At 51.2% G+C, this 25392-nt stretch overlaps 11 protein-coding genes across 11 annotated transcripts; 5 read left to right on the forward strand and 6 right to left on the reverse strand.

Moving 5' to 3' along the window:
* Nucleotides 1-368: 368 nt before the first annotated feature.
* NECHADRAFT_82950 (uncharacterized protein) lies at nt 369-1541 on the forward strand (the record flags this gene model as incomplete). The annotated part of the gene is made up of 1 exon (XM_003049222.1): nt 369-1541. One exon carries the CDS (start codon nt 369-371, stop codon nt 1539-1541), a length of 1173 nt encoding a protein of 390 aa, XP_003049268.1.
* Nucleotides 1542-1717: 176 nt separating this feature from the next.
* On the reverse strand, nt 1718-3878 carry NECHADRAFT_95095 (uncharacterized protein; the record flags this gene model as incomplete). Its single annotated transcript, XM_003049462.1, has 3 exons — nt 1718-1764; nt 1811-3712; nt 3770-3878. The coding sequence occupies 3 exons, from the start codon at nt 3876-3878 to the stop codon at nt 1718-1720; spliced, it is 2058 nt and encodes a 685-aa protein (XP_003049508.1).
* Nucleotides 3879-4306: 428 nt separating this feature from the next.
* Nucleotides 4307-5984, reverse strand: NECHADRAFT_45540 (uncharacterized protein; the record flags this gene model as incomplete). The annotated part of the gene is made up of 2 exons (XM_003049463.1): nt 4307-5843; nt 5899-5984. 2 exons carry the CDS (start codon nt 5982-5984, stop codon nt 4307-4309), a joined length of 1623 nt encoding a protein of 540 aa, XP_003049509.1.
* Nucleotides 5985-6581: 597 nt separating this feature from the next.
* Nucleotides 6582-7520, forward strand: NECHADRAFT_45506 (uncharacterized protein; the record flags this gene model as incomplete). Its single annotated transcript, XM_003049223.1, has 2 exons — nt 6582-7360; nt 7421-7520. The coding sequence occupies 2 exons, from the start codon at nt 6582-6584 to the stop codon at nt 7518-7520; spliced, it is 879 nt and encodes a 292-aa protein (XP_003049269.1).
* Nucleotides 7521-7953: 433 nt separating this feature from the next.
* Nucleotides 7954-10572, reverse strand: NECHADRAFT_45477 (uncharacterized protein; the record flags this gene model as incomplete). Its single annotated transcript, XM_003049464.1, has 1 exon — nt 7954-10572. One exon carries the CDS (start codon nt 10570-10572, stop codon nt 7954-7956), a length of 2619 nt encoding a protein of 872 aa, XP_003049510.1.
* Nucleotides 10573-11150: 578 nt separating this feature from the next.
* NECHADRAFT_45302 (uncharacterized protein) lies at nt 11151-12779 on the forward strand (the record flags this gene model as incomplete). Its single annotated transcript, XM_003049224.1, has 1 exon — nt 11151-12779. The coding sequence occupies one exon, from the start codon at nt 11151-11153 to the stop codon at nt 12777-12779; it is 1629 nt and encodes a 542-aa protein (XP_003049270.1).
* A 306-nt stretch (nt 12780-13085) lies between these two features.
* Nucleotides 13086-14343, reverse strand: NECHADRAFT_95099 (uncharacterized protein; the record flags this gene model as incomplete). The annotated part of the gene is made up of 3 exons (XM_003049465.1): nt 13086-13979; nt 14038-14271; nt 14317-14343. The coding sequence occupies 3 exons, from the start codon at nt 14341-14343 to the stop codon at nt 13086-13088; spliced, it is 1155 nt and encodes a 384-aa protein (XP_003049511.1).
* A 1621-nt stretch (nt 14344-15964) lies between these two features.
* Nucleotides 15965-17218, reverse strand: NECHADRAFT_82956 (uncharacterized protein; the record flags this gene model as incomplete). The annotated part of the gene is made up of 1 exon (XM_003049466.1): nt 15965-17218. The coding sequence occupies one exon, from the start codon at nt 17216-17218 to the stop codon at nt 15965-15967; it is 1254 nt and encodes a 417-aa protein (XP_003049512.1).
* A 1028-nt stretch (nt 17219-18246) lies between these two features.
* NECHADRAFT_45162 (uncharacterized protein) lies at nt 18247-19880 on the forward strand (the record flags this gene model as incomplete). Its single annotated transcript, XM_003049225.1, has 3 exons — nt 18247-18509; nt 18565-18638; nt 18697-19880. 3 exons carry the CDS (start codon nt 18247-18249, stop codon nt 19878-19880), a joined length of 1521 nt encoding a protein of 506 aa, XP_003049271.1.
* Nucleotides 19881-20153: 273 nt separating this feature from the next.
* On the forward strand, nt 20154-22869 carry NECHADRAFT_82958 (uncharacterized protein; the record flags this gene model as incomplete). Its single annotated transcript, XM_003049226.1, has 8 exons — nt 20154-20334; nt 20364-20500; nt 20564-21324; nt 21382-21857; nt 21910-22229; nt 22280-22599; nt 22648-22757; nt 22853-22869. The coding sequence occupies 8 exons, from the start codon at nt 20154-20156 to the stop codon at nt 22867-22869; spliced, it is 2322 nt and encodes a 773-aa protein (XP_003049272.1).
* Nucleotides 22870-22941: 72 nt separating this feature from the next.
* On the reverse strand, nt 22942-25302 carry NECHADRAFT_82959 (uncharacterized protein; the record flags this gene model as incomplete). The annotated part of the gene is made up of 10 exons (XM_003049467.1): nt 22942-23063; nt 23148-23464; nt 23514-23937; nt 23995-24034; nt 24084-24575; nt 24629-24709; nt 24759-24922; nt 24971-25045; nt 25099-25196; nt 25250-25302. 10 exons carry the CDS (start codon nt 25300-25302, stop codon nt 22942-22944), a joined length of 1866 nt encoding a protein of 621 aa, XP_003049513.1.
* Nucleotides 25303-25392: the final 90 nt, after the last annotated feature.

The following is a 25392-nucleotide window of genomic DNA, read 5'->3' on the forward strand; positions in this document are numbered from 1 at the left end:
TCATAAGGTCAATTGATTTCAATTTCCACTGAGAATATCACAAATACGTCCGTCATCCGACTGCCCTCAGGTACAAGAGACAGAAAATGTATACCCTCCTCCCTGTGTGAGCACTTCTATGACTGGGTCGATGGCTGGTGATGCTGACGGTGGATCTTGTCTGACAAAATGAGGTCATCGCGTGGCTTGCTCCAAAGTCTTGTCAAATCAGCGAACGTTGCGAGCTTGACTGCGCCACAATCAACGGGGAGTGACTCTTCGGCGTCTTTCATCACACACATGAGCAGGCTCGAGTAGTATATAACTCCTTGATCGGTTGGAATTAGTTGAAGTTATCGCTTGGTTATTGGATTCAATCACCTCCAATCATGCCCAAAAACAGACCATCCAAAGCCAAACGAGATGCGAAAAAGTATGGTAACCGCCACAAGGAAAGGGAGAAGAGGGAACATGAAGCCGCAAAGCAAGTGGTCGACGACGAATCCCTCGATTTCCCAGCCAAGATCGACCACCTAGCCGAAGCGCGAAGGTGGTTCACCGCCGACACGACGATCATCGACAAATACATGTCAAACGAGTTGTCAACTGCCGAGACCGTCGAAATACTAGCCAAGCCAGTTGATGAAGCATATTCATCGGCAGACTTTGGGCGACAATGGCACAGGCAGGAAATGGTTGCTCGCGGTCAGCGCAAGTATCACGGCCCTGAAAAGGCGCTGGAGATGTGGGGACCTGAAGAGGATTGGCCAGAGCCTGAGACGAAATTCGACGCTTCAGAGAGCACCGAGATGCTCTTGTGGGATCTGTGGTACTCCATCCTACACGCCGCAAAACGCATCCCATACACCAACGATTCCCGACACGAAAAGCTCGTTGAGCTGGTAAGGGCTTTCAAGGCCCGGCCTAATCCTCCTCCACCCGTCCCAATGACGATTCCCCTCAAAAGAGAATGGATCTGGGAGTCTGGAAAACTCTGGACTGACCTGACCGTCTTGGGCATTTCAGTAGCCGAAGTCTCCAACGACTCTCCTGGCTGTGGAGCTGGTTGGTTGTGGCCAGAGCTTCGAGCATGGGAGAATGTCAATGCTTTCCTGGCGAGACTGACAGCGAGTCATCTCATGACCTTTCAAAGTCTCGGCCTTTGGGCTCTAAAGGATGCCACGGAGAGATCTCCCAGCGCAAGGTACAGGCGAACTTGTCCGCCGTCGGATAACGAAATTCTCTCCCACAGAGTGATACTGGCATCGTTGTGGGTGACGATCGCTGGCGAACAGGTTTTCGCCGAGTACCCCAAGATTCGCGACCAGAGGGATATAGAAGTTGTTGATAGAATTCTAGACCTGAGAGATGATAAACTACCTTGGACGCGATCTAGGAAGAAACACAAGGGCCGAGCACGGTGGGAGACAGCCCGGAGGGAGTTTGTGCGTCGACGGCTCGAGGTGGAATCGCACAACGAGGGTTTGCCTTTAGAAGCTCGGGAGATGGCTTCCAAGGCTACAAAAGCGATGATTCCATTTGTCCAGTTTGGAGAAGACTAGTAACATAGATTGCTAGTTTTTATCGGCTATGGATCTCTTTACGTTCACGAGATGATTCCAACACTCAGAGTCATTGCAAGTGAATACGATAAAACATCATATTTTTATTGTCAATCAACGTTCACTGAGGGCAGGTAAATCCTTCAGCTTGTGCACAAATCATAAACCACATTCCATTAAGCGCCTCGTAGTTCCATGTCCTGATTCCATAGTAGATGTCCGTCTTCAAATCAAACCCCCTCAAGATCGCCCAGATTTCTGTATCACACCCCCCTCCAATCCAAAGCTCCTCAGACTTCCACCAGCATGCTGCTGTACCAATCCGTATCCGACCCTGACATTGTTCTTGTCCAACTCGCCTCCAGGTCCCAGTTCGTTGAGACTCGGAGCTCGGGTGGCTTCAATGATGGACGATGGCTTCATATCGCGCATCAACCCTTCTTCACAAGCCGCTTGAAACCCCAGAAGCACCCCAATCAAAGCCAAGACAAAGCTGACAAGATACACCGCCACGAGCTGGAGCATATCATAACGAAAAATAGTACTCGGCCGTGTACGAACACACGGATAGTTTGTATCGGGGCCGCCGCGAGCGTATCCTGAGGGTTTCCCATTGGATGCCCAAGAGACGGCAAGGAAGGCCGGGTTGGACAATAGCGACACTATGATGTCTTCGTACAACTTCTCTATGGCACTTGGAAGATTATCGACAGGAAGGAGGTTGACGTGGGTTATAAGAGATGTCAGCACAATGTCTGTTTCTGCAATTGCATATGGCATCTTGATTTTTCCATCCAGGTAGGACCTCAAACCATGACCGAGTGAATGGAATGCCGCTGTTCGTTTGTAGCTCCTAACATCACGTGGAAACACGTAATTCTCCTCTGGCGTAGCCACGGTGCGATCCCTAAGCCTTTTGTCCAGGTCCCCTTCGCCGGCGAGATATGTGGTGTTTACTACCTTCTTCATGTAGTCGCGACCGATGATTTCTTGAGATTGTTCCCCTCTAATGTATTCGAACTTGACGGTGTAGTTGATCTCATAGTGTTCACAGCCAAAAATGACCGGGGTGTAGGCATCATACCAGTCTGGGTCTTCCCTTGACATGGGTTGCGGGAGTGAGGTATCGTTGACGGTAGCATATCCAATCCAGATTATAGGTTCCGTTCGAAAAGCCCCCAAGTTCTTTGGATATGGTTGACTGAAGCTAGGTCTTCCGCCTGGGCCGCTTGTCGCCAGCTGCTGTTCACCGTATTCACCCATTTTTGTCTGAGCGAGGTAGGTAAAGTTGCCCTCTGGCACGATGTCGCTGGTGTCGAACGGCGCTTCAGATTCTCCAAGTTTCTTCACCTTGGAGCCCACCCCAGACGCGAGCTGCTGGCACTTATAACCTGGGCCAACGAAACTGATGACGTAGGAGCAGTCCCAGTTATCGGAACATATCGCCACACCCGCCTTCTTTCGGGTTGTAGGTTGGCCTTGGCATAAAACCGGAGGAAGAAGCTGCCTCGCGTACTGCATGGAGGGTCGGTTCCAGTAGTCAGTCTCGCCCTTTGTGATATCCAATTGATCCTTTCCTGGCTCTGTGGAGTTCCAGAGTGATACCGATATCCCCATGTGGTCGTTGATCTTGACGGGGAGACGCCAATCGGCGATTGCTTCGTTGTCGAAGTTCAGAGTGCGTACAGATGGACAGGACGCAGACTCCAACCACACGACGGTAGAAAGAGTTTCTGAAGTCAAGATCACGACCAGTGGTGTGAGCCAGCAATAAAGAGCGAGGCAAGTCGATATCTTGGCCCTTTTTATCGCCCGCCAGTCAACCAGCGACATAAACTCGGTGTTGGCTGTAAAGATGGAATCGACTGTGTCAAGTCGAGCAGTCCTCCGGCGCACAACGAGCCAAGCTCTTTGCTGAAATGCCATGGTCACGGCGGTTCCGAAGCTGGTTTTGGCGCAGAAGGCAATAATAGTGCCGTATCGGAACATGAGGGACTGCGCATCGCCTTCCTTGCCGTCGAGATGAAGGTAGAATAAATGGTGACCAACGGCAAAGATAACGCCGATGAGAAGGATTAAAAACATTTTCCAGGGCCTAAGTAAGAAGCCTTCCCAGGAGTTGCAGATGCGGGTGCATGTCTTCTCGTTGGCACTCTCGGGGCGCGGATTGTCTGGGTCAGGTGCGGTTTCCGGCGTCACAGCGCCCAAAATGGGCGAGTTCATGTGACTTTCCAATGGAGACACAGGTCGTGTGCCATCTCCAGCCAAGATCGACTCCTCCTGTTGGGCGTGGGTGTTCATCTGGTCGGGGTACGGGTTTGTAAGGGGGGTCTCCATTTCGCGCTTGATTCCGTAACGGGCAGAGAGATGAGAATGGAGGAAAGAATGTGAGAAAGTCAAGTCCAAGAATTCTCTGCCATGCGGGGTAAAGGCGCTTTTGTGTGGCAAATTGCTTGTTCACAGCCCGACATTTGTTTGATCTGCACATTGCCAAGCCACGGCTGAAGTACGAAACATGGCTGAGCGTTACACGGCTTGGAGTTGTCAGGCCAAGACGTACCTACATAATTCCCGAGAATTGCAGGCAAAAATAGTCGTGATTGGCTGACCTGCAATCTCGGGTCCTGCAGCCACCATAAAGTAGTCTCCTTCAAGGGGCTTAGACAAGTAGGAGAGACGCGTCCCCAGACATGATTGGCAGTAGGAGCTTGCAGACAAGTGGCCATCTGTTATTTAGAGAGCAGGCTGTGCTATCTGTCCAATTGTCAACAAAAAATGTCTTCCTGACCCTTTGGTGAAGAACAGGGCTCCAGTTCTGAACTGTGTGGAACTGATATCGTTTCCTCCCACCCAGCCCAGTGCGTTTGATCCCGCCATGGAAAGGCGTTAGGGCCTTCTTCTGACCCCCGTAACATCTCTTCAATGTCGTGGCATCTAATCAGTATTGCTTTGACTTTCCTTATCCTTGTCCTAACACCGCTACTATAGTCCCCTGCATCTCCCACATACTCGACAACCCAGCAAGCGTTGATTCTAGAAAACTCCGAAACCTGTCTTGGTTTTTCTAGAACTATTTCGCCTGACTCTGTTGACTTCTCTTCCCTCTCGACAACAGTGGAGGCCACGGCAGCCTCGATTTCACCAACCCAAGGACCCTCCCTCCCACTTTTCCGCAACAACGTGATGGCTCTGCGTCGCCAGGTAGGATGCCGGTATTTGAGCGCCGTAAATTGCAACGGTTGAATGATTCCCATCTCTGGAGTGAAGAACGGCAGGCTATTGCTTCCATATGCCGCGTCGCCATCGGTCGCGCAACGGAAAAGCGCCTCGACAGAAGTCACAATTTCCTGGAATTCGGGGGCATAGTCATCGAATGCCGATTCGTGGGGTTCAAGGGCGTTAGCGACATGGACGAAAGCGGCTAGGCATTGCGTTCGGAGAGCGAGCAGCTGTTCATTGCCCAGAGTGATCTCTGTCACTCTGTGACGTGATAGCCATTGCTTCAGATCAGCAAGATGGCGACCTTGCTCGATGAGAAGCCCAGGCGGCAATACTCGACGGCTGACATATCTATATTTTGATGCGGTGGCGATGAAGTGATAACACGGATGTAAGATGCGATAGAGGGCTTGGTCGGGCGAGCATGACAGCAAAGCCGTTGGCGTGGGGATAGGCAAAGGGGGCAAATCGGGTGCGCGGCCAACTGCGAACCATGCGGAATGGAGGTCCAGTTTCCTCAATAGCGACGATATCTTCTCCATGTTCATAATGGCCTTCTCTGTCGGTTTCGGTTCAGTTTTCAGCAATGCAAATGCTCCTTGAAGATGTAGGAGACCCTTGCCAAGCTGTTGTTGCAACGCCTCAGCACAGGAGAGAAAGAGACACGCCACAATGCAAGGAACTATCCCATACCCGAGAGAATCAAGGTCGATCTGTACCAGGTGTAATGCCTTGGCGTAGCTCTCTATAGCCTCAAATGACTGGTTGCCTCTGAGTACGTGTGCATCGTATGACGCGCCAAAGGCTGCTGCTGCTGCTTGCACCGAGGGGATTGATTGCGTCAGCTGGGGGATAGTGTGAGACCAGAATGCTACCTCAAGGTCGTTCTTTGACCTTCGGGGTCCTTGCACTAAGACTCTGCATATGAGATTGACGAAGCGATTCTGTGGGAGGGTTGGGTTGGGCGCAAGGGATGTTGTTGCTGGTGCAGGAGGTGCCCCATGTGGATAGGCACATGGTCGTCTGGATGTTAAGCACCGTCGGCAGGTTGGCTTTAATTCGTCGCATTTGATTCGCCGAGCTCTTAATAGGAGTTGTAAGCGTCATGATGGAGCCTAGACTCGTATAGCAGACTCACTTGCAAGTGAAACACCCGTATTTTGATTGCTTAACGTTGGTCCTGGTCCGCTTGGGCTTGGCCTTATCGGCTGCAGGTGTAAGCATGGTCCACACTGGTCAATGTGCCTAGCAAGGCTGACGACGACATGTAAAGACCGATGTACGAAATACAGGAGGGAAAGACCGAGCATGGCGAGGGATGGCTTCCCAGGAGTATTTAAAAGAACGAGTTCATCATCAACGAGGTGGATCTCGGTTTGATCATTAATCGCGTCCATGCCAAAAGAACTCTAGCGTAAAGTCAAAGACCGAGGAAATACTGGGGCCAGGGAGAATCTGACCAATAGATAAGCTTTATCAAAGACCGAGGATCCCTGGAGATCTGAAGGATTTCGTCGTTTCATGCAGGGGAGCCGCTCCTCCACAGGCAGCTCGGTCTTTGATGCAACTATTTTTGGGGAGGAGACAATTGCAATAAAAAGACAATTTGAGTCGACACGTTAAACGAGACTCGCAGATATTTAGTTATTTATTCGTCATGCCTCTTGTCGTTTTGCTCGCTGATCTAATTCTTCAACTGCCTCCAAGCCGCTCTTCTTGTTTCCCTCATTTTCCTTCTATTCAATCCCTCTCTTCGTTGCACCCATCATCGGCCTCTTAACACCTTGCCTTACGCTAAAACACCCGAATCTCGATCTCAAAATGGCGCCAGAACCACAGTTCTGCACAGACATCACCCCCGAGTGCCTAAAATACACCATCTACGGATACCGTCCGAACCTCGGTGTCAACGCCTTCTTTGTCGCCTTCTTCGCCGTTTGCTTCGCTGCAAACATTTGGTTGGGCATTCGCTACCGCATCAAAGGCTATGCCATTGCACTAGCTCTTGGCTGCTTGGCCATGGTCCTGGGGTATCTCAGTCGTCTAGGCCTATACTTCCGACCCTTCGACTCGATGCCCTTCCAGGCTCAAGTCTGCTGTCTCATCATTTCCCCGGCCTTCAACAGTGCGGCTGTTTATCTCATGCTCAAATACCTTGTCGAATTGTTTGGTCCCGAGTGCTCTATTCTCAAACCAAAGCAGTACACCATCGTCTTCGTTACCGCCGACATCATTTCGCTGGTTTTACAAGCAACTGGCGGTGGCATCGCAGCAACTGCCGGCTCCGACAAGGATATGCTTGAGCTAGGAAACAATATCATGATGGCAGGAATTGCGTTCCAGGTCGTCACGCTATCCATCTTCGCCATATTGTCAGTTCTGTTCCTTGTCAGGCGGATCGCGGCACGCCCTGTAGACCCTCTCTCTGGCACCGCATTGGAGGCATGGCGCAGCATGCGTTTTCGACTTTTCTTGTTCGGCCTTATTACCGCGTTCACAGCTATTTATATCCGTTGCGTCTACCGAATTGCCGAGATGAGAGGTGGCTGGGGTAATGAGCTCATGAAGGATGAAACTGCTTTCATCATTCTGGAAGGATTGTAAGTCCAGCTTGACACGACATTGACAGAATTATATGTCTTTCTAACTGGATATAATAGTATGATGCTCATTGCTACCTTGTCCCAGACCGCCCTTCATCCTGGCCTTCTCTTCCCAGCAATGCTTGGTCCGCAAATGAAGTCGAGTACGAAAGCCTGACCGAACCAAGATTCCAGGCTAACAAATCCCAGAAGACTTGTCAGGAACATGGACCGACATCACCGAGCTACCTATTATCGCTAAATAAGCAACTACGAGACTTGCCATGGGTTGGTTGGTTCTGCAGCGAAATGTTAGGTTGTGACTCTAGGGTGAGCCGGATCGCGACGCTCCTCTGTGCAGAAACGCGACCCGACCACGGGCCTTTTAAGGGACGGAGAGCAAGAATACGAATGGGAGCTGAAAGAAGAGCAATTTTGTGGATAAATGGGTACCAGTACAAGGATTAGTAGAGCTTTTTCATAATGTTGGTCGTTGGGTAGATCAGTTCTGGGTAATACAAGTATTAAATAGCACGTCTCTAATTCATTCCAACCCCGGGGAACCACATCTATTTCCTCCCTTCATCTACGATATTTTGCATCCAGGCAGATCAAAGATACTGCCGAATATTTGCCAAGTTAAAGATGGCACTGACACCATACCGCGCAGTCTCGTTGGTAAAAACCCACGGTGCCTCCTCTCCCTCGTTGAAGAACTCAGGTGGGGACGCCTTGTTGACCTGCCAGTCCTGATTTTCAAGGTATCCATCGATCTTGAAGAATTGGTCCCAAGCAGCTTTGCCCAGCTCTTCGCTCTTTTGCTCAACTGATGCTATCGCTGTCAAGGTGGAGTGACTTTGGCGCCACATTACCGTGGGTTCTGGGAACTCGAAGCCAAACTCTTTGAGCTGAACCTCAGGGGTTCCGTTGTAGGCTCTGCAGTAGCGGAGCCAGACTTCAGTGAAGGCCTTTACTACGGCAGGGTAGTCATCTTTCGCGTAGTCCAAGAGCTCGGTGAAGATCTCGGGGAAGCCGAAAAGCATGGACAAATGTGAAATGGCCCATGCAGGAGTGGGAGGAGGGCATTCCAGGATATCGCCAGTCATGGGATTCAGGAGAATTGCATTGTTTCCAATGCCGTGCGAAAGCTTGGAAAGACCCTCGAGCATCTTCAACAGGAGATCTCTGGACTGCTTCCAACCCTCGGACCGTCTCTCCCAGGTAGTCAACCACGACGCAGCAAGGGGACCACAGTCAAGGCCAATGTTTGCCATGGCAAAACCATCAGGAATGCCTGCGTGTTCTTGCACCTTCCGATGAGAGTCAAGGACAAGAAGAGCATTTTGGCATTGACCTAGCTCTGAGATTAAATCTCCCATGCGTTCGTCGCCAGTCAAGTAGTAGTAAATGCGTCTGTACAAAACATTGGAGATACGGAGCTGCTTAGAGCTATCGCTAAAATGCTGCACGCCGTGACGAGTTCCAAAGCCCTTGAGCTTGCCGGAGTGGTAAACGTCGACCTCGGCAGTGTGTGCGGTCATGACTCGAGCCATCTTGAACACGTCGGCACGACCTGTGTGAAGGAAGTACAACCAGAGCCACAAGTCTGTGGACAACTCCGAGTTGTCCCAGGCGTAGCCACCGACATCGTATCTCCATGCATGGCGGTATGGATCGTATGTGTGTTGGACATCGCCATAGTCTAGGAAGCCGTACCAGCGATGTTGTTCGACTTGTCCTTTGTAGTAGCCGAACAGCAGGTCGAGATTCTTCTCAATATTGGACTCTTTCTCTGAGGGAGCATCACCCAAGATTCGAGAGCCGGGAGACCAGCAGCCATGAAAGACCTTTGTCGAATGCATATATTCTGGTGTCGGGGAAAGACAGGGAGGATCGCGAACGAGGGACGAAAAGAGACTAAAGTCCTCGTTGGATGGTGTGGCCAAGAAGGGTCTGAGGAAGAGTTGGTTCGACCGTGCGATGCCATTTGCAGTAGCAAAGCCTGGCTCGTAGTCCTCGTACGTGACATTGAGTGCATCCAACTGCTTGGGGTACGTGTCCAATCCAAGGCCGTCGTGGTAAGGCATCGTCTCGAGAGGTTCCGCCAATGGAGAGTAAAGCCACATAGTGATTGCTCCCTCATCCTTGGTAAGGTTCGACAGGTCGATCTGGGTGGGGTGCCGTTCCCAGAACTCGTTCAGGCCAACTGCAATTCCACCATGGTTGGCAGACCCGACGTATACAGTTCCATCGGATCGACCACCGCCAGTTGACCTGACCCAGGAGCAGCCCGGTTTCGTTCGTTTCTTGATGGTGAAGCCGTCCGATGAGAGTTGCGAGAGGGAGTATGCATCCCAGGTTGCAACCGAAGCCAGGCCGACAGAGAGATTGGTCTTCTCCCACTCATCCTCTCGAAGCACGACAGGTTTTCCAGATGTCTGGTCAATCCTGTTCTGAGTGGTGGGCCCGAATCTCAAGCCCGAGAGGCCTTGGACTTCCTCCTTCAAGACACCCCCGGCTGCACCACCAAGACGAACATGTCTGTTATAGAATTCGGTGTCTTGGAGAGGGATCTTGAATTGGACACCCAGCGACGTCAAAGGCTCGTCGCCATCGAGATCGTGGATGAAGGAATGGACGATTCGAATTGTAGGCGCGTCCGAGTAAACATAGACTCTAACATCGAAAGGGAGATGTTCTTTACCGTCAGCGACGACATTTCCGGAAACTTTGATAACAGCACGATTGTCGGTCGCGTTTTCGATGACGATGTTCTTGACAGATGTCGCGTATTCTTTCTTGTTGATGGATGCGACAAGGGTTGCGCCCGAGCAAAGAGAGCGACCGCTCAGCGTAAGGCCATTGAACAAAGAGGACCCAGCTGAGAGTGAAAACTCAATTCCCAGCCCAGCTCGGGTAGACACCGAGATAATTCCAGACTCCTCTTTGATGGAAATGCCACCAGTCTGCTCCGCGCTCGTATCGACAGGCTTGACGCGATAGACCCCGTGATGACCGAGGTTACCACTGACGGAGTGAGCCGTCCACTTTAGCGAACCATCTGGCCAGTAAGCAATCTCACGACAGTCGAGCGGGTACGTCTGATCATCTCCCCCAATGGTAAAGGCTTGGCCCGGGCGAAGATACCCCTTGGGCCAGGGCATACCGAAAGAGACACCGCTAGCCGAGCTCCTGTCGGCCTCTAGCCAACGCACACTGGCGGTCGACATTGTCCCGAGTGGCGAGTACAGAACGTGACCAGCAGAAAGAGTCAAAGGGGGTGACAAGGGTCGGAGAAGGGGCCAAGTTTGGGGGAAAGAGAGCACAATGGGGTTGGGGGTATAGCCGCTAATTGTAGGCCTGACAAGCCACACGCACAAGCAGGTGTGATGGGGATGAGAACAGGCCCCTCGTAATTAACTGACTGGACCGTAATAAAGCCAAGCTTGACAATAACCTCGGGGGTTGGGAGAGAAATCAAGTTTAACCTTTCCTGGGGTAAACGCGGGGAAAAGGGCGGGGAAGACGTGGATAATGTCATCCTCTACGAGTCTTGGTATTGGGTAATTCCACCAATCCAGTCTAACACCCCGGCGAATCTTGCCCCGAACTGCGGGTTAAGTGCTAGCATGGGGCGGTATCCATTCGACCGACATGACCGAGCCTGGATTACGGCGCAGCAGTTCACTGACTCAAGGGGCCATATATACCCCCCTCTTCTCCGTGCGGAGTAAACAAGGTCAGACTCGGTGAACTTTCATCTCGAGATCACACTCTTCTTCAAGTTACCACAGACGACCTCGCCAACATGGTTGAACATCAGGAAGACCGCAAGGACCCCGGCACCGTCGATGTCCTCCCCGACCGGGACGAGGAGAAGAACATCGACGGCGATGAGATCCTCAAGGGTGCTGAGCAGGCCAACGAGGCCGAGCACAAGCTTGGCTTCCTCCAGGGTCTCAAGAAATACCCCAAGGCCTGCGCCTTCTCCTTCCTCTTCTCATCTGCCTTGATCATGGAGGGTTTCGACAAGGCCTTCATCACCGCCTTCTTCGCCTTCCCCGCCTTCCAGAAGCGATATGGCGAACTTCAAGACACGGGCGATTACCAGGTGCCTGCCAACCTCCAGGCCGCCATCGGAAACTGCGTCAACGCCGGTCAGATCATTGGTCTTTTGCTCAACGGTCTTCTGGCTGATTGGTTCGGTTACCGAATCGTCATGTTTGGCTGTCTCTTCTTGATGATGTGCTTCATCTTCCTTCAGTTCTTTGCCAGCAGCATCTACATGTACCTCGGCGCTGGTCTCCTCCTCGGTGTCCCATGGGGTGTCTTCCAGACCCTCACCACAACTTATGCCGCCGAGGTGACCCCCAACGTCCTGCGACCTTACCTCACCATGTTGGTGTCCATGTGCTGGAGTATCGGCTACCTCATCGGCACCGGAACCCTCCGAGGCTTCCTCTCCATGGAGGGTCAGTGGGCTTATAGAATCCCCTTTGCCATGCAGTGGATTCTTCCCATCCCTCTGGCGATCGGCATCTACTTTGCGCCCGAATCTCCATGGTGGCTCGTTCGAAAGGGCCGACACGATGATGCTGAAAAGTCCCTGCGAAGGCTTCAATCCAAGGACGGCACCGAGGAGGAAATTGCCAACTCCATGTCCCTGATCAAGTACACCATCCAGATTGAGAACGAGCACCGAAGCTCCAGCACATACAAGGATCTCTTCCGCAAGAAGAACCTCCGACGCACAGAGATCACGGTTTTCACATACGTCGTCCAGGAACTCTGCGTCCCGCTTGTCTCGTATGTCGTCTACTTCCTGCAGCAAGCTGGTGTTCCCACCTCTGCCTCGTTCAACTTCGGTATTGGACAGTACGCCATGGCCATCGTCGGTGTCATGATTGCCTTCTTGGTCACTCCCAAGGTTGGCCGAAGGACCCTGATTCTCTGTGGAACAACCTTCATGGCCTCGACGTCCATCCTCATCGGTTTCCTGGGTATTCCAGACACGCTTAAGCATACCAGGTTTGCCTACGCCATTGGCAGTATCCTCCTAATCGAGTACTTTGTCTTCTTCATCACCTGCGGTCCCGTCATCTACACCGTCGTCACCGAGATTCCCTCTAGCTACCTTCGAATCAAGAGTGTCGCCATCGCCCGAGCCGCCTACAACGTCAACGTGCTCATCTATGGCCAGCTAGTTCCCCGCATGGTCCAACGTGCCGCCTGGAACTGGGGAGCCAAGTCTGGTTTTTTCTACGGTGGAATCATGTGCATTGGTCTTACCTGGGTCTTCTTCCGTCTTCCCGAGACCAAGGACCGCACTTTTGCTGAGATTGATATTCTGTTTGAGCAAAAGGTCTCCGCCAGGGACTTCCGAAAGGCCAAGGTCGACTTGACGACCAAGACTGTGACTATCGACGAGACAAAGTAAACGATGGATTTGGACATGAATACTTGATAATCTACTTCTTATGGTCTGAGTTGTGTCACCATAGCTATTGGGCAGTGGCGATAGTAACTCGGCCTTGGAACTCTACATAGCAATCTATAATGTTGCCTACACTACAACGTTCAATGCTGCGCAGTGATAAGCTTTACAGCGAAATTCGCAATATGATGCTTGAGAATGAATCTGTTATCAATGATGTCACTCTAATTCTACCGGACATACTGTCGATTAAGCTCATAGCTTCCCCATTCTTGGTTCCACCTTGTAGCCTGCTGCAGCCCTTCCAAGTTAGGCACCATTGCCGTTATACAGCAGCAGATTCGGGACCTCCCGTCGATCCGAGATAAGGTCCTTAGTCGCTAGTGCCAAAATCCTCGCCTTGATCTGTGCAGGGGTTCGTGGGCCCTCCAGTGCCAGAAGATACGCCACCACTCCAGCAACATGTGGTGCTGCCTGAGACGTGCCAGAAGTAGTATAGGTTGAGGTAGACGAAGTGTACCAAGCAGAGGTGATACTCTCTCCAGGTGCAAACAGATCCACTACAGAGCCCCAGTTGGAGGCTCTCCATCGCTGATAGTTACTGTTACTTGCAGCGACCGTGATGGCGGCAGGGAGGTTGGCAGGTGACCAGTCAGCTGAGTCGACGTTGGAGTTGCCTGCAGCCGCGATGACTGGGATGCCGTTATCGATGGCTGCCTGGACGGCGTTGTTGACGACAGTAGAGCTTCCAGTGAGAAGAGACATGTTGATGACCGCCTTTCCGACACGGTTCTTGGAAATGACGTCGCGAACGGTCCAATCTAGGCCGTCCAAGATCCATGCACCAGAGCCAGAAGATGAGCCAGTAACTTGAACCCCAATGATTGAAGTCTTCTTCGCGACTCCGTAGGTAACTCCACCAATAATACCAGCGACGTGAGTACCATGGCCGTGGTCAGTCGCCGCTCCGTTTGTCGCATCATAGGCAAGGGCAGCTCTTCCCTCAAACTCCCTGTGACTGGCCAGAAGCCCGGAATCTAGAACGTAGGAGAACGTTCCGGCACCGGCGCTGGAGTCGTACCTGTAATTGGAGGAGGAAGAGGGTGGGTTGGCGTGCGAGATGGCAGACAGGCCCCAGGGAGGATTCTCCTGCGTGATTGGCGACGCCAAGAAGACCTCTGGGTTCTTCTCCACAGCGGTAACCTATATACCATATTTAGTATCCCTGTGTTAAAATTTCCATCTCTGAAAGGCTACTTACATTGGGGTTATGCTTAATAGCATCCAGCGTATCCTCGTCAAAAGACCCGACATACGCCGAGAAGCCAGGAAACTGGAAGGTCTTCTCAAGCCCAGCCGGAGCATCGTCACGCTTCTGCACGTTCTTGGCGTGTAGGTCCGAGACCCACCGAGCATGAAGCTTCAAGTCGGCATCGGAGGATACCTCGGGTTTCAATGCCACGATCCATTGTTCCACAGCCGGGGCGGTGGATCCCTGAGAAGCAGGAAGGGCAATGGCTAGCCCGATGGCTTGAAAGACGAGGGCCAAAAATGCAAGACGAGCCATTCTTGAAGAGTTTGGGTGTTGCGCGTGTGATGACCACCGATAATGGGCGGACATGCGGTCAATAAATAGTCCCATTGCCAAGTAAACTATCCAAGTAGCCCACCCATCGTATCCAAAGCAGGAAGGTGTTTAAATATGCCTGCCAAAAGCTCTATCTCGTCAGTTTACATGGGGGTTCAGTCGTATTCCGGATGGAGATGCGACAAGGGTGCCGAAACAGCCTTCCCGAGTCGGTAGACTGCTCCGATAACGTCAAGACGGACTCTTATCTCACTATTTTAAGCTTTAAACTTTGTAGATCATGCCGGGAGATATAATAGTGTGATAAGATGACGCTTTGGCGCGTTCGCATAAACGTGACGATATTTGCTAATGCGAAAACGAGGTTGTTGATCGCCGCCTATAATGTCAACCCATTTGCTTGCTGCACCTTGATCTTCTTCACTTTTTTCTGTTCAACACTCTTTTCCCTCGTGATTGCGTTATAGATCTTTGTTCCGTAATTCTTGAAGGCCTTTATAATGCCTCCACGTCTTGTAAGCGTGATTTATCAGTCAACTGAAACTGAAACTGCTCGCCACCAATGGTCATTTCATTGAGCTTGAGATCAACGTTAATGGCCCTTCCAGTCTGTGGCTTCTTTAAAAAAAAAAGAGCGTCCACCATTGTGCGGCCCCACAGTCCCAATGAGAACTAGGTAATTATGATTGTAGATGAAAACGAATGACTTGACAATGATAAACCGAATTCGGATTCCCATCGTGACTAACTTGGTGTAGGAGCGTCTACTATTATTGAAGAAGTCACACAAGGTCTTAGATAACAACAAGTTCAGCTCGAAGGTTAGAGTTAAATCATCGTTGTTTCATCTCTACGTTACATGACAGTGTTGCCAGGATCAATCTATTCATAAAAACTACGATATGAGATGTAGGACTCCATTGTGCAGACTGTTCCCTCTCCTCTTCTGTCACCCTCATGACCTCGGCGAATCTGAATTCAGGTTTAAGTGATAAGGCAAATAAGGCGCACATGGGGCAAACCCGTGGCTATCGATAGGATAAGCGGCGTTTTGCAGGTTGACATCAAGGAGGAAGGAAGCGTAACCTGTGCTTGACTGCAACCTTGCCCAACCCTGTGCTCCGGCGATTCAGCCTGGAGGCTTTTGCAGACATAGTCAGTACTTCAACCTTCGCTACCAATACTGGCCTGAGCGGCCAACAAGGGCGCTCTGGTCTCCAACCACAGAAGCGCTCGGTGGCACTGCTAGCATAGTCGCCATCTTTGACTTGTCAGAGGGGATCGCTTCACTCAGCTGTACGGAGATGTTGAGCACAGGCAAAACGACGGTGGATGAGTGTGGTAAGACCAAGCTCTCGCTGTTCCGTCCCTACAGGGAAGCCCAAAAAAAAGTTCGCGAAAAGAAAGGGCAAATGTCCAAAATGCAAGACTAGAGGAAGGAGATGGCATCGTCGTTCCATGGAGGTGACTCGGTGCATGCAGCCTATCAATCACGACCGCCAAAGGAGTGATCTTGTCCTAAGATTAGGGGTTACTAATAGCATATTTCATAAGTAGAGAGAGGCATTATTGCATATCAAGATATATCTTCTACCTATCCCTAGTGCTTCCTTTTCAATGCTAAGCTAGCCGATGTTACAAACTGCTGTCCGTAGTAGAACAGATCTGGGTAATGCACCGGGAAGCTAGACTGCAAGACAACAGTCATGTTCATTTTAGGGATGACATATATGGCCTGGTCATATGTGCCCAGGGCGGCAAAGCCATCGTCATCGCCAATCTGATACTTCTTCCCTCCGCGTGGCATTGTCCACCAGCCAGTCTGATATCCCGAGGCCGGAACCACTGCAATAGCGCCAGGGGCACGTACGCCGGTGCTTGTGCTACCGACAGCAATGGCGTTAAACCAGCCTCGTGGAACTTTAGGACCACCTACACCATTGAGGTTGTCCAGGACGAAGAGACCAAACCGAGCCATGTCTTGAAGCGTAATAGCGAGGCCTCCATGACCATCGACCTGATGTGCAGCAGTAGTTCGCATATACCCATCGTACTTCATCCCTGCTGGGTCCCAGATGTACCTGGTGACCATGTCCTCTATGGGTTCCCCGAGAGCTCGCTGAAGAGCGAAAGACAAGACGTAGTAATTTATGTCCGCATATAGGAACACCTTGCCTGGGTTCGCGACCTTGGTGAAATTCTTGGTGTAGTCGAGTACGGCGTCCACGTTTGTGCGATAGTAGACGTCGGCGAAGAGGTCCGGAGCGTCAGGCCCAGTAGGCTCGGCCAGCCCGGACGTCATGTCAGAAAGGGCTTCGAGGGATACAGCACCGAACGGGAATCCGGCAAGTTCTGGGATGTATTTCGACGCCCGGTCTTGCATCTTGACCTTGCCCTGCTTGACCGCTACTCCCAAGATCATGCTCAGGAAGGACTTGGTAACAGATTGGACAACATTTTTAAAAGACGGAGCATTGCCGTACTGGTATCTTTCCAGCCGTATAGCGCCGTCTTTGACAATCATGACACCGGAAATACCAAAGTGATACATGAAGGAGTCGATTCCATGCTCGGTGCCATTGGCCTTGGTAGTGAAATCGATTTCTCGGCCGATGCTCATTTTCCGCTGGCCTGAGCCATGACGAACCTGAGTTGTGCGATTTGGCAATCGCTCGGCCTCCTGGCGGGTGAGGAAGGCAGAATAGCGCGGGTCAGAGCTATTCAAACTGGAGATGTTGAAAGTTCCAATCGTTTCGGGGTTGACGTAAGGGTTCACTGTCACCTCGGCCGCATAGGTCTTAGGCAGCTGAATGCCAGCAGAGAAAAGAAGGTAAAGCAAATGGGTAGTTCTCATCTTGAGGAACCTCTGAACTTGGGGAGCTTGAGATGATGATGCCTTTGCATTTCGAGTTGGAAGGGACGGATGGGACCCTTCTTCTTAAAGGCTGATGAGTGTTGAAGAGTGTGAGAGTTCCTGGAGTTTGTGCTATTATCACATGCCTGGCATCGACATCCATTGACATGCCATGGAAATTTGAGCCATGAAGGGGTCTTGCTGACGATAAGGAATCTGGGGTTAAAATGGGGTTAAAATGGGGTTAAAATGGGGAACCATGGGGTGGCTATGGAGGCAGAATGACGCCGCTTATCCGATCTATTGGAACTGCATAAAGCACACTATACTGTAACAGGCCCCAGTTCATTTGCTAGTACCGGTAGATAGGCCCTGCTGTCTAATTCGGGCCGATCTCTTAGGCCTAGCACTTGATCCTTCATGGGGCCGCGCAACATAGAGATAAGATCCTTCCTATCATGGGTTAACTAATGTCTCCACGAAGGTCTCGATCACCTAGAAGATGAGACGCATGGAAGGTTGGAGACAAAATCTTTTACCCTTTTCAAGGCACTAAACCCCATGAAGTTCGAGTGCCGTTCCCTTCTATCACGGCGCTGCGGGGGCAGTGCTATCTCTCAGAGTGTGGACAGGGTCGTGGAGCCCATTATGTACGTTAAGAAGCACATATATCCAGGACCAAATATCACTCCAACATAAGTATCTCTTACTAGCTACTTTTTCCTATCTGATCCTTACTCTCAGAGATAAGATGAGCTCGGCTCTTGCTCCGTATCAAGTCGGATAAGTGCCGGTCGAGATGGTTCGACCAGTGAAGCTCGGACATGATCGTAATTTCTGTTCATGGGGAAGGTTTGTGACTTGAGGGGGCGAAACAAGTGCGTATTCTGTCTCGGAGAGTAATAACCCCGAGGCGCGTATTACCTATATCTAGGCCCGTCTTGGCTTGGATTTTACTCAATGGAACCATCGTAGAATACCCTCAAGCCACGAATCACACAATGGATCATGCCGGCGCTCGCGAGGAAATGGGGAATCACCTCCAACCTCAGAACACGGCCTCTACAACGCACATTCCTCGCATTTTCTCAACGCTATCCGCTCTTGCCATGGCTTTCTCCATCACCAACACTTGGATTGGCTACTCGGCTACGTTTGTCCCGCCGCTGTTGGCTGGTGGCGGACCGGCTGTGGTCTTTGCCCTCGTTCTGGCCTGTTTTGCATGCACTGTCATCGCTCTTGGCTTGGCCGAGTTGGCATCTGCTTTTCCGTCTAGCGGAGGTCAATACCAGTGAGAACACCTGCCCCTCTTTGTGCCGGGATGGTGGACTAATCCTATCAAACAGCTATGTTGCCATGCTCTCGACCGAACGGTACCGTGATCCCTTGGCTTTTGGTGTAGGATGGATCAGCGTGTTAGGTGCGTCTGTCCGAACGATTCAAGTCTGAATTAAGAATAGCCAACTAACATGCTCAAGGCTGGCTTTTCACGACGGCTAGCACCACAGTCTTCTGCTCCCAAACGTCCCTCATTCTCGCCTCTCTCTATCACCCAGACTTCGTGTGGAAGCCATGGCAAGTCTGGCTGATCTACGTCCTCATCACCGTCATCTCTTGTCTTATAATCGTTCTACTCCCACGCTGGATCCCCACAGCTGAACGCGTCTTCCTCTTCTCATCGCTCCTCGGTCTTTTGGTAGCATTCATCACGATCCTAGCTTCAAGCGAACACAAACAGCCAGCGGCAATTGTCTTCACTGAGTGGGTCAATGTCACAGGATGGCCAGACGGACTGGCTTTCCTCCTGGCGACAGGTCAGGCCATGTACGGCTTTCTTGGTCTGGACGGTGCAACGCATATCTCTGAGGAGCTACCGAACCCCGAGCGGACTGTTCCGCGAGTTATTGTGATGATCATGATTATTGGGACAATAACGAGCATTCCCTGGACGATCGCTATGCTCTTCAGCACAACAGATCTCGACGCCGTGGCTTCAGCATCTGTTCCCGTCTACGAGGTCTTTCTACAAGCGATCAACTCCAACGCAGCGGCAACCTTTTTCACGGTTTGGATCTGCTTCATATACTACGGAGCTATGGTCAGCTGCTTTGTCACTTCTGGTCGTCTCATCTGGGCCTTTGCTCGCGACGGTGGCCTCCCCTACTCACATTGCTTTGCCAAGATCCACCGCACTCTGCATGCCCCTGTCAACGCCACGATCCTAGCCGGGGTCTTCATGATCGTATTCGGTCTCCTCTATGTCGCATCTTCAGCGGCGTACAATAGCATTGTCGGCTTAGCTATCATGTCGACGAATCTTACCTGTGCCATTCCCCAAACCATCCTGCTCTTCCGCGGTCGACGTGTCCTGCCGAAACGTTACTTCAATCTAGGACGGGTAGGAGGTCTATTTTGCAACATCTTCTCTACTTTTTATGCAGGGTTATACGTTGTCTTGTTTTGTTTCCCTTTGGCCGTTCCTGTTACCGCAGCTTCGATGAACTATCAAGCCGCTGTGCTCATTGGCGCGCTGGTTTTCGTCACGATTCTTTGGTATGGCTGGAAGCGGCACACCTTCCACGGGCCAAGTCTTGACGGCGAAGGGGTGGTTCTGGACGCATGCGATGTAAATAATAAAAAGCACGCTCATGAGGGCGAATAGTTGGGCGGGTGTATCTTGGTCACCCAGGCCTAAGAGGAGCCCCCCTTCTTTTCCCATCAGTGCTTGACAAGCATTATCTGATTATTCAAGTTCAATACCAATGTAGAAAAACCTCATTCCATTGCCTGGCCAATTTTGCCTCTCGGCTCTCAGTCCTTCTTCCCCGCAAACGAGCCCCCTTCATAGCACCGCTCCCGCGTATAAAGCTGAGGAAGCCCCGCTACGAATATTCCGAAATTTCCGAAGACTTCCCCCTTTCATCTCAACCCCGCCATGTCTCTGCTCGACCGCGTCTCAAGCACTGATGAGCTAGAGGACCCGAAAATCCCGGATTCTGGTCTTACTGTGCGGACCTACAAGTCTTGTGCGGGATGCCGGGCACGCAAAGTCCGTTGCATCGTCGAGGATAGAGCAGTCGGAGCGAGCTGTGTTCAATGTCTGAAGTATGACCTCAGTCGGTTGCTGCTTTGCCCCTGCTCATAGTCAATGCTAGAGATGGCCATGAATGCGTATTTGAAGCCAAGAAGCGATCCTACGATACGAGCACTCGAACGAGGAAGGCTCGGGAGAAGCGAGCTCGGCTAGAAGCACCAACACCAGACACGACGACCGAGAATCCGGTTTGTGCAACCCCACCCTCTGCTTTGATCTCATCTGTCCATCTGAGATGCTGAATATTCAAGGCACACGAGCATTTTGATGTTCGAAGTTCGGCTGATGCACTCCTTTTCTTGTCCGACGCGGCCGCAAGACACGGCAGCGAGGTTGAACCATCAAGTGGCCATGTCGAACCCGTCCAACACCCAGTCCTCTCAGCCGCTTCAGACAATAGACGTGAGAGCGGGATTTCAGGGTTGGCAGACGTTGAGGAAGAGCAGGTCAGGCTTGAATCACCAGTCTCGCCATGCGAGAATGTCGACACACAGGAGATAATAGCGACCTTCCGCTGCCGCCTCTTCTGGGAGAACGTTGTTACGCCCAGCGAAGCCTTGGCTTATGTCTGCTTCTTCTTCAGAGATCTCTATCCTTTCTTTCCCTTCGTACCAGATGCCTACTATACATGCCTTAGTGCGCCTAACCCTGATTTACAAATATTGCGCTGTCTGTTCGAGGAGGAGGACATCCTGTTGGGATGCCTTATCACAGTTTCTAGCCGCTACTACCACCTCCCAAGGCATACCATCGGCGGGTACGAGAGAAGCTGTGAGACCCATAATAGTTGTTGGCTATGGACAAAACGCCAGTTGGCCAGAGTGGTGTTCGAAGGCGCCAGGTCAAAGTCGCCTCTATCGGTTGTTGAGACTCTGTTGATGCTTGCTGAGTGGCTCCCCAAGCCCATACACGCCTTTGTTGAAAACAACACCCCTGGCAGTGGAGTATCGTCCACCCAACGAGCTGGCGAGCTGCTCCTCCAACCTGCTTTTCGAACGGACCGGGTTTCTTGGTTAGTCCTGAGCTTCACGCAATGTCGTGCGTGTTAACCAACATTACTCATACTTAGGTCATACGTCGGGAATGCCTTTCTCCTGCTGCGATCTCTACCCCCCAGTCGTAGGATCTGCCCAATCCTCCAGACCTCGAGCCGATACCTGACCACTCTATTCGGATGCCTCATCATGTCTCAGTCGCTTGCTCGCCGTTTAGGTCGACCCGCTTTGATGAATTTTGAGGATGTAGATCTCACTCAGATCAGCCAGGCTTTCCACGACCGCAACATCAGGCTTCATGGGTCGCAAGACAATAACGAGGCCATACCCAACCTGAGTTTTGGTATCTCGGATCATTTCCATGGCGCCTTTGTTGAACTGATGAAGCTTTTGGCCCATAGCCAGGATGTCCTGCACCCACCTACGGAGGATGGCATTGTTGAACCCAAAACCGGTACGCCCCAGACGAACCAACGCTTATTAGCGCTTTTGCAACACTTCGACATGATGAACCAAAACTGGAAGACGCAGTATGAAGGTCTATGGGAGAGTAAGAAGCCTTGTATCCCATATCCCTCTTCACGCGAGCTCACTGGTCCCAGTCAACGCTCCTGGCATGTCCAAGTTTTCGAGGACCATGTTGAGGATCGATTTTGAGTACCTTCGGCTCTACGAGTTTTCTATCAGTCTAGGCACGTATCTCAAACTGGCAAAAATAGGAAAGGACATGGCATCGCTTTCTGGCCGAAGCTCCGTTGAGCAACAAGAAAACGACTGGGAATTCCCGCCAACTTCACTTGCCGACTACATAGAGCAAGCTATCGATGCGGCAGAGATTCTCCTTCGTTTAATGCTGCATTTCCACTCGCCTACAGGCAAGAACACGTTAAGATATGCTAGTTCGAGGCACTATATGAAAATTGTGTTTGCTTCTGTCTTCTTGATTCAGGTAAGACACTGCCTTGAAAAAAGGACGCTCAGAATAACACAGGCCAGGCCTTACGATCTGGTATTCCCAGTATATCCTATCAAACCGTTTTGATTGCCACACTCAAGGATACTGTAACAATTCTCGAGAGGTGCAGCATAGATGCCGCGCACCCAGCTCTCCGATACTCTATTCTACTTAGGGGTCTCATGAAAGATCTGGTGCCATCACAACCACCTGAAGCATCTTCTTTGATACCTCTTACGATTGGGCCGAGGCAGTCCCAGAGCACAACACGAGATGAACAGAATTTGAGCTGTCCCTACCTGTTTAGCAATGAAGTGAATCCTGCCTCAACCCAAACGTACGATCCCTACTCTCCACCCTCGAGCCTTACTAACTAAATCTCCAGCCGCCTTCAGGCAGATTTCGCCGATAGCGTGCCTCTATCGAGTGCAGGAGTTTCCCAATGGCCATCTTCGACGGGGTACGCGGAAGGCATCCAGTGGAGTGGATTCGACAGTTCGATTATCGAGTGGGAGGACTCTATGGCGCAGTTGGATACCGACACCTTCCTGCAGTCGCTCATGGGAGTTGATATCTTTCCCAGTATGTAGCTTTGCCAACGCAGTGAGGGTAGCTCTTGAGATGGATAAATTCAACAAATACCAACCATATCTATTCTCACAAACCCGTTTGTATTAGGCTAAGAATTTCGCATTACCTCCAAACCAGGAAGCTTGGCCTCCCGGCCAAAGCTAGTACAGGCTTTACGGCATCCGAGTTCATGATACTCAGCCAGCAACAGAAGAAGGACAACGGTGAGAGCTACCATCCAAGTATTCCAAATCTCATTTCAATTACTACAGCATCTCTTTCATCTAGTCTATGCTCCATTGGCACCATTATTACCTGCCTCCAAGCTAACCTTTCCAGCCTTTGCCCGTGTATTGACAATCGCAATTTGGTTCCGCAGTCGCCAAGGGATATCCATCACGTCCATATGCACCTCAAGGAGCTGAATATTCTTAGGAGATTGATACTCCGGCAGCAGAAATACCCTGTCCAGCTCCTCCTTTGTGTGGACCTCTCGGCTTGACTCCTTGGCGTTGGCGGCGCCAAAGAAGGTCAGCAGAGATTGGTGGCGCCAAGATGCGATGTCGTTGTAGCCAGCCTGAGGACCATGGATGGCTCTTTCGATCGTGTAGCCCTTGTTATTAATGACGATGCTGACCGCTTGTTAGCTTTATCCACTACAGGGTCCAATAATACACTCACAGTAGAGGGTTAAGCTCCAGTCGGATCATTGTCCCGACCTCCTGCACAGTCAGCTGCAAGCTACCATCTCCAACGACAAGAATAGTGCGTCCATCTTTCACGCCAGTCTCGGCTTGCAACTCTCTCTGGGCGATCGCAACACCCAAACAGGACCCAACCGAGTACCCAATGCTGCCGTAATAGACCTGTGTCACATACTTGGCACCAGCTGGAAACGTGGCATCGGGGAATCCGAACTGGGCTGTGCCAGACTCTGCGATGAGAATATCTCCCGGTCGCGTAAGCTCACCAAGTCGCTTCCAGATCCAAGATTGAACAATTTTCTTGGAATCTGCGTCTTCTGGCACTGGTTGGCTCGGCAGTACTGGTAGTGCTGGGGAAGGCAGCCTGACCGTTTCCAGGGCGCTCAATAGCTTCTGGAGAACTGTGATCTAGGTATAAGAATTTTGACAGAATAGAGTGAGGTCTGGATATGGCTTACATGGCTTCAGGTAGACTTGTTTGTAAGTGGCTCCAAAGACCTACAAGTGTAAGTGTCCCATCCATCTGTCATGAATAACATTTACCCACTGTACAACTATCAGGCTCCACAAGAATCACCTGTTCAGGCCGAATCTCTCTTGTGTGCCCACCAGTGTTACTGTCAGCGAGAAGAGGACCGAGATTCAGGATGCATTCGCTTCTCTCCACAGCAGCCTTGACACCGGGGTAAGACACTTCGCCATTGTATACACCGCAGTATCGTGGGTGAGTCTCCTCGATGATCGTCTTTCCCATAGAGGTCGAGAAAATGGGAAAGTCGAGGCGATCAGCTAGTTTTCTAGCTTCTTGTGCAGCCCCATGGCGATCTGTAAGACAATCGACCAGCAATAGGGGGTTCTTTGCCATCTGCAAGGCTTTGATGACAGTTGACAGCACCTCTGTTTCGTTGGCGACGTCAATGGGGTGATTGGGTTCGATATGTGATCGAAGAGGTGAAGCATCGATGGGTACATGGACGAAATCCATAGGAACAAAAAGGTAGACTGGGAGTGAACGCAGTAGGCATTCTCCAATGACTCTCTGCCGTTATTATCAGTCCTGGTCGTCGAGTTACGCTCTCAAGCCCAACTCACATCGATCTCGGCGCCAGCTGTTGCTGCATCTTCCAACCATGCATGAGCACATCGAACGTGGGCCGAGATCTTCTCAAAGGCCTGCCCCAGTCGTCAGTAGAGGCTCGTTCTAGCCAACTCAGACGCTCACCTTGTGATCTGGGTTTGGCCCCAGGCTGTGGTGGATCATGAGATGCTTGGCCTGGACATGGGTCGGAGTTGTGCCCACGATGTGGATGAGCTTGACCTGCTCCGTATATGCGCCGGCAACGCCGTTGAGGGCACTAAGCTCTCCGACTCCCATTGTAGTCACGACTAGATACATGAGCTGAGGCGACCAGACAGGGTCTACGGAATGCTTACCAACACCAGGGCAGCCTTTAACTCTAGCATACCCATCAGCGGCATATGCAGCGTTCAACTCGTTGGCATTTCCCACTAGAAGTCTCGATCAGCGGTTCATAGTCACCATTAATCAGAGATCCACATACCCCACGATAGGCCATTAACTTGGTCGATGTAGTCGAGTAGCTCCAGGTTCATGTCACCTGGGACACCCATAACACTCCCCACACCCAACTGTCGAATTCTATGGTCATATCAGCTTGGTTCTTGTGGGAAGCATGAAGTGTTTAGTCATACCGTGTCCATGGGTATTGGACGAGGGGGATCTGGGATTCAGTGGCCGCAGGCATCTTGTGGAAACTATACGTCGACGAAAAGGGTTAATTGACAGCAGATTAGACTACGATCAGAAAGAAGAACGTCTTATATCAGATCTGAAT

Source organism: Fusarium vanettenii (assembly GCF_000151355.1).
Source record: "Fusarium vanettenii 77-13-4 chromosome 7 genomic scaffold NECHAsca_9_chr7_10_0, whole genome shotgun sequence".
NCBI lineage: Eukaryota > Fungi > Ascomycota > Sordariomycetes > Hypocreales > Nectriaceae > Fusarium > Fusarium vanettenii.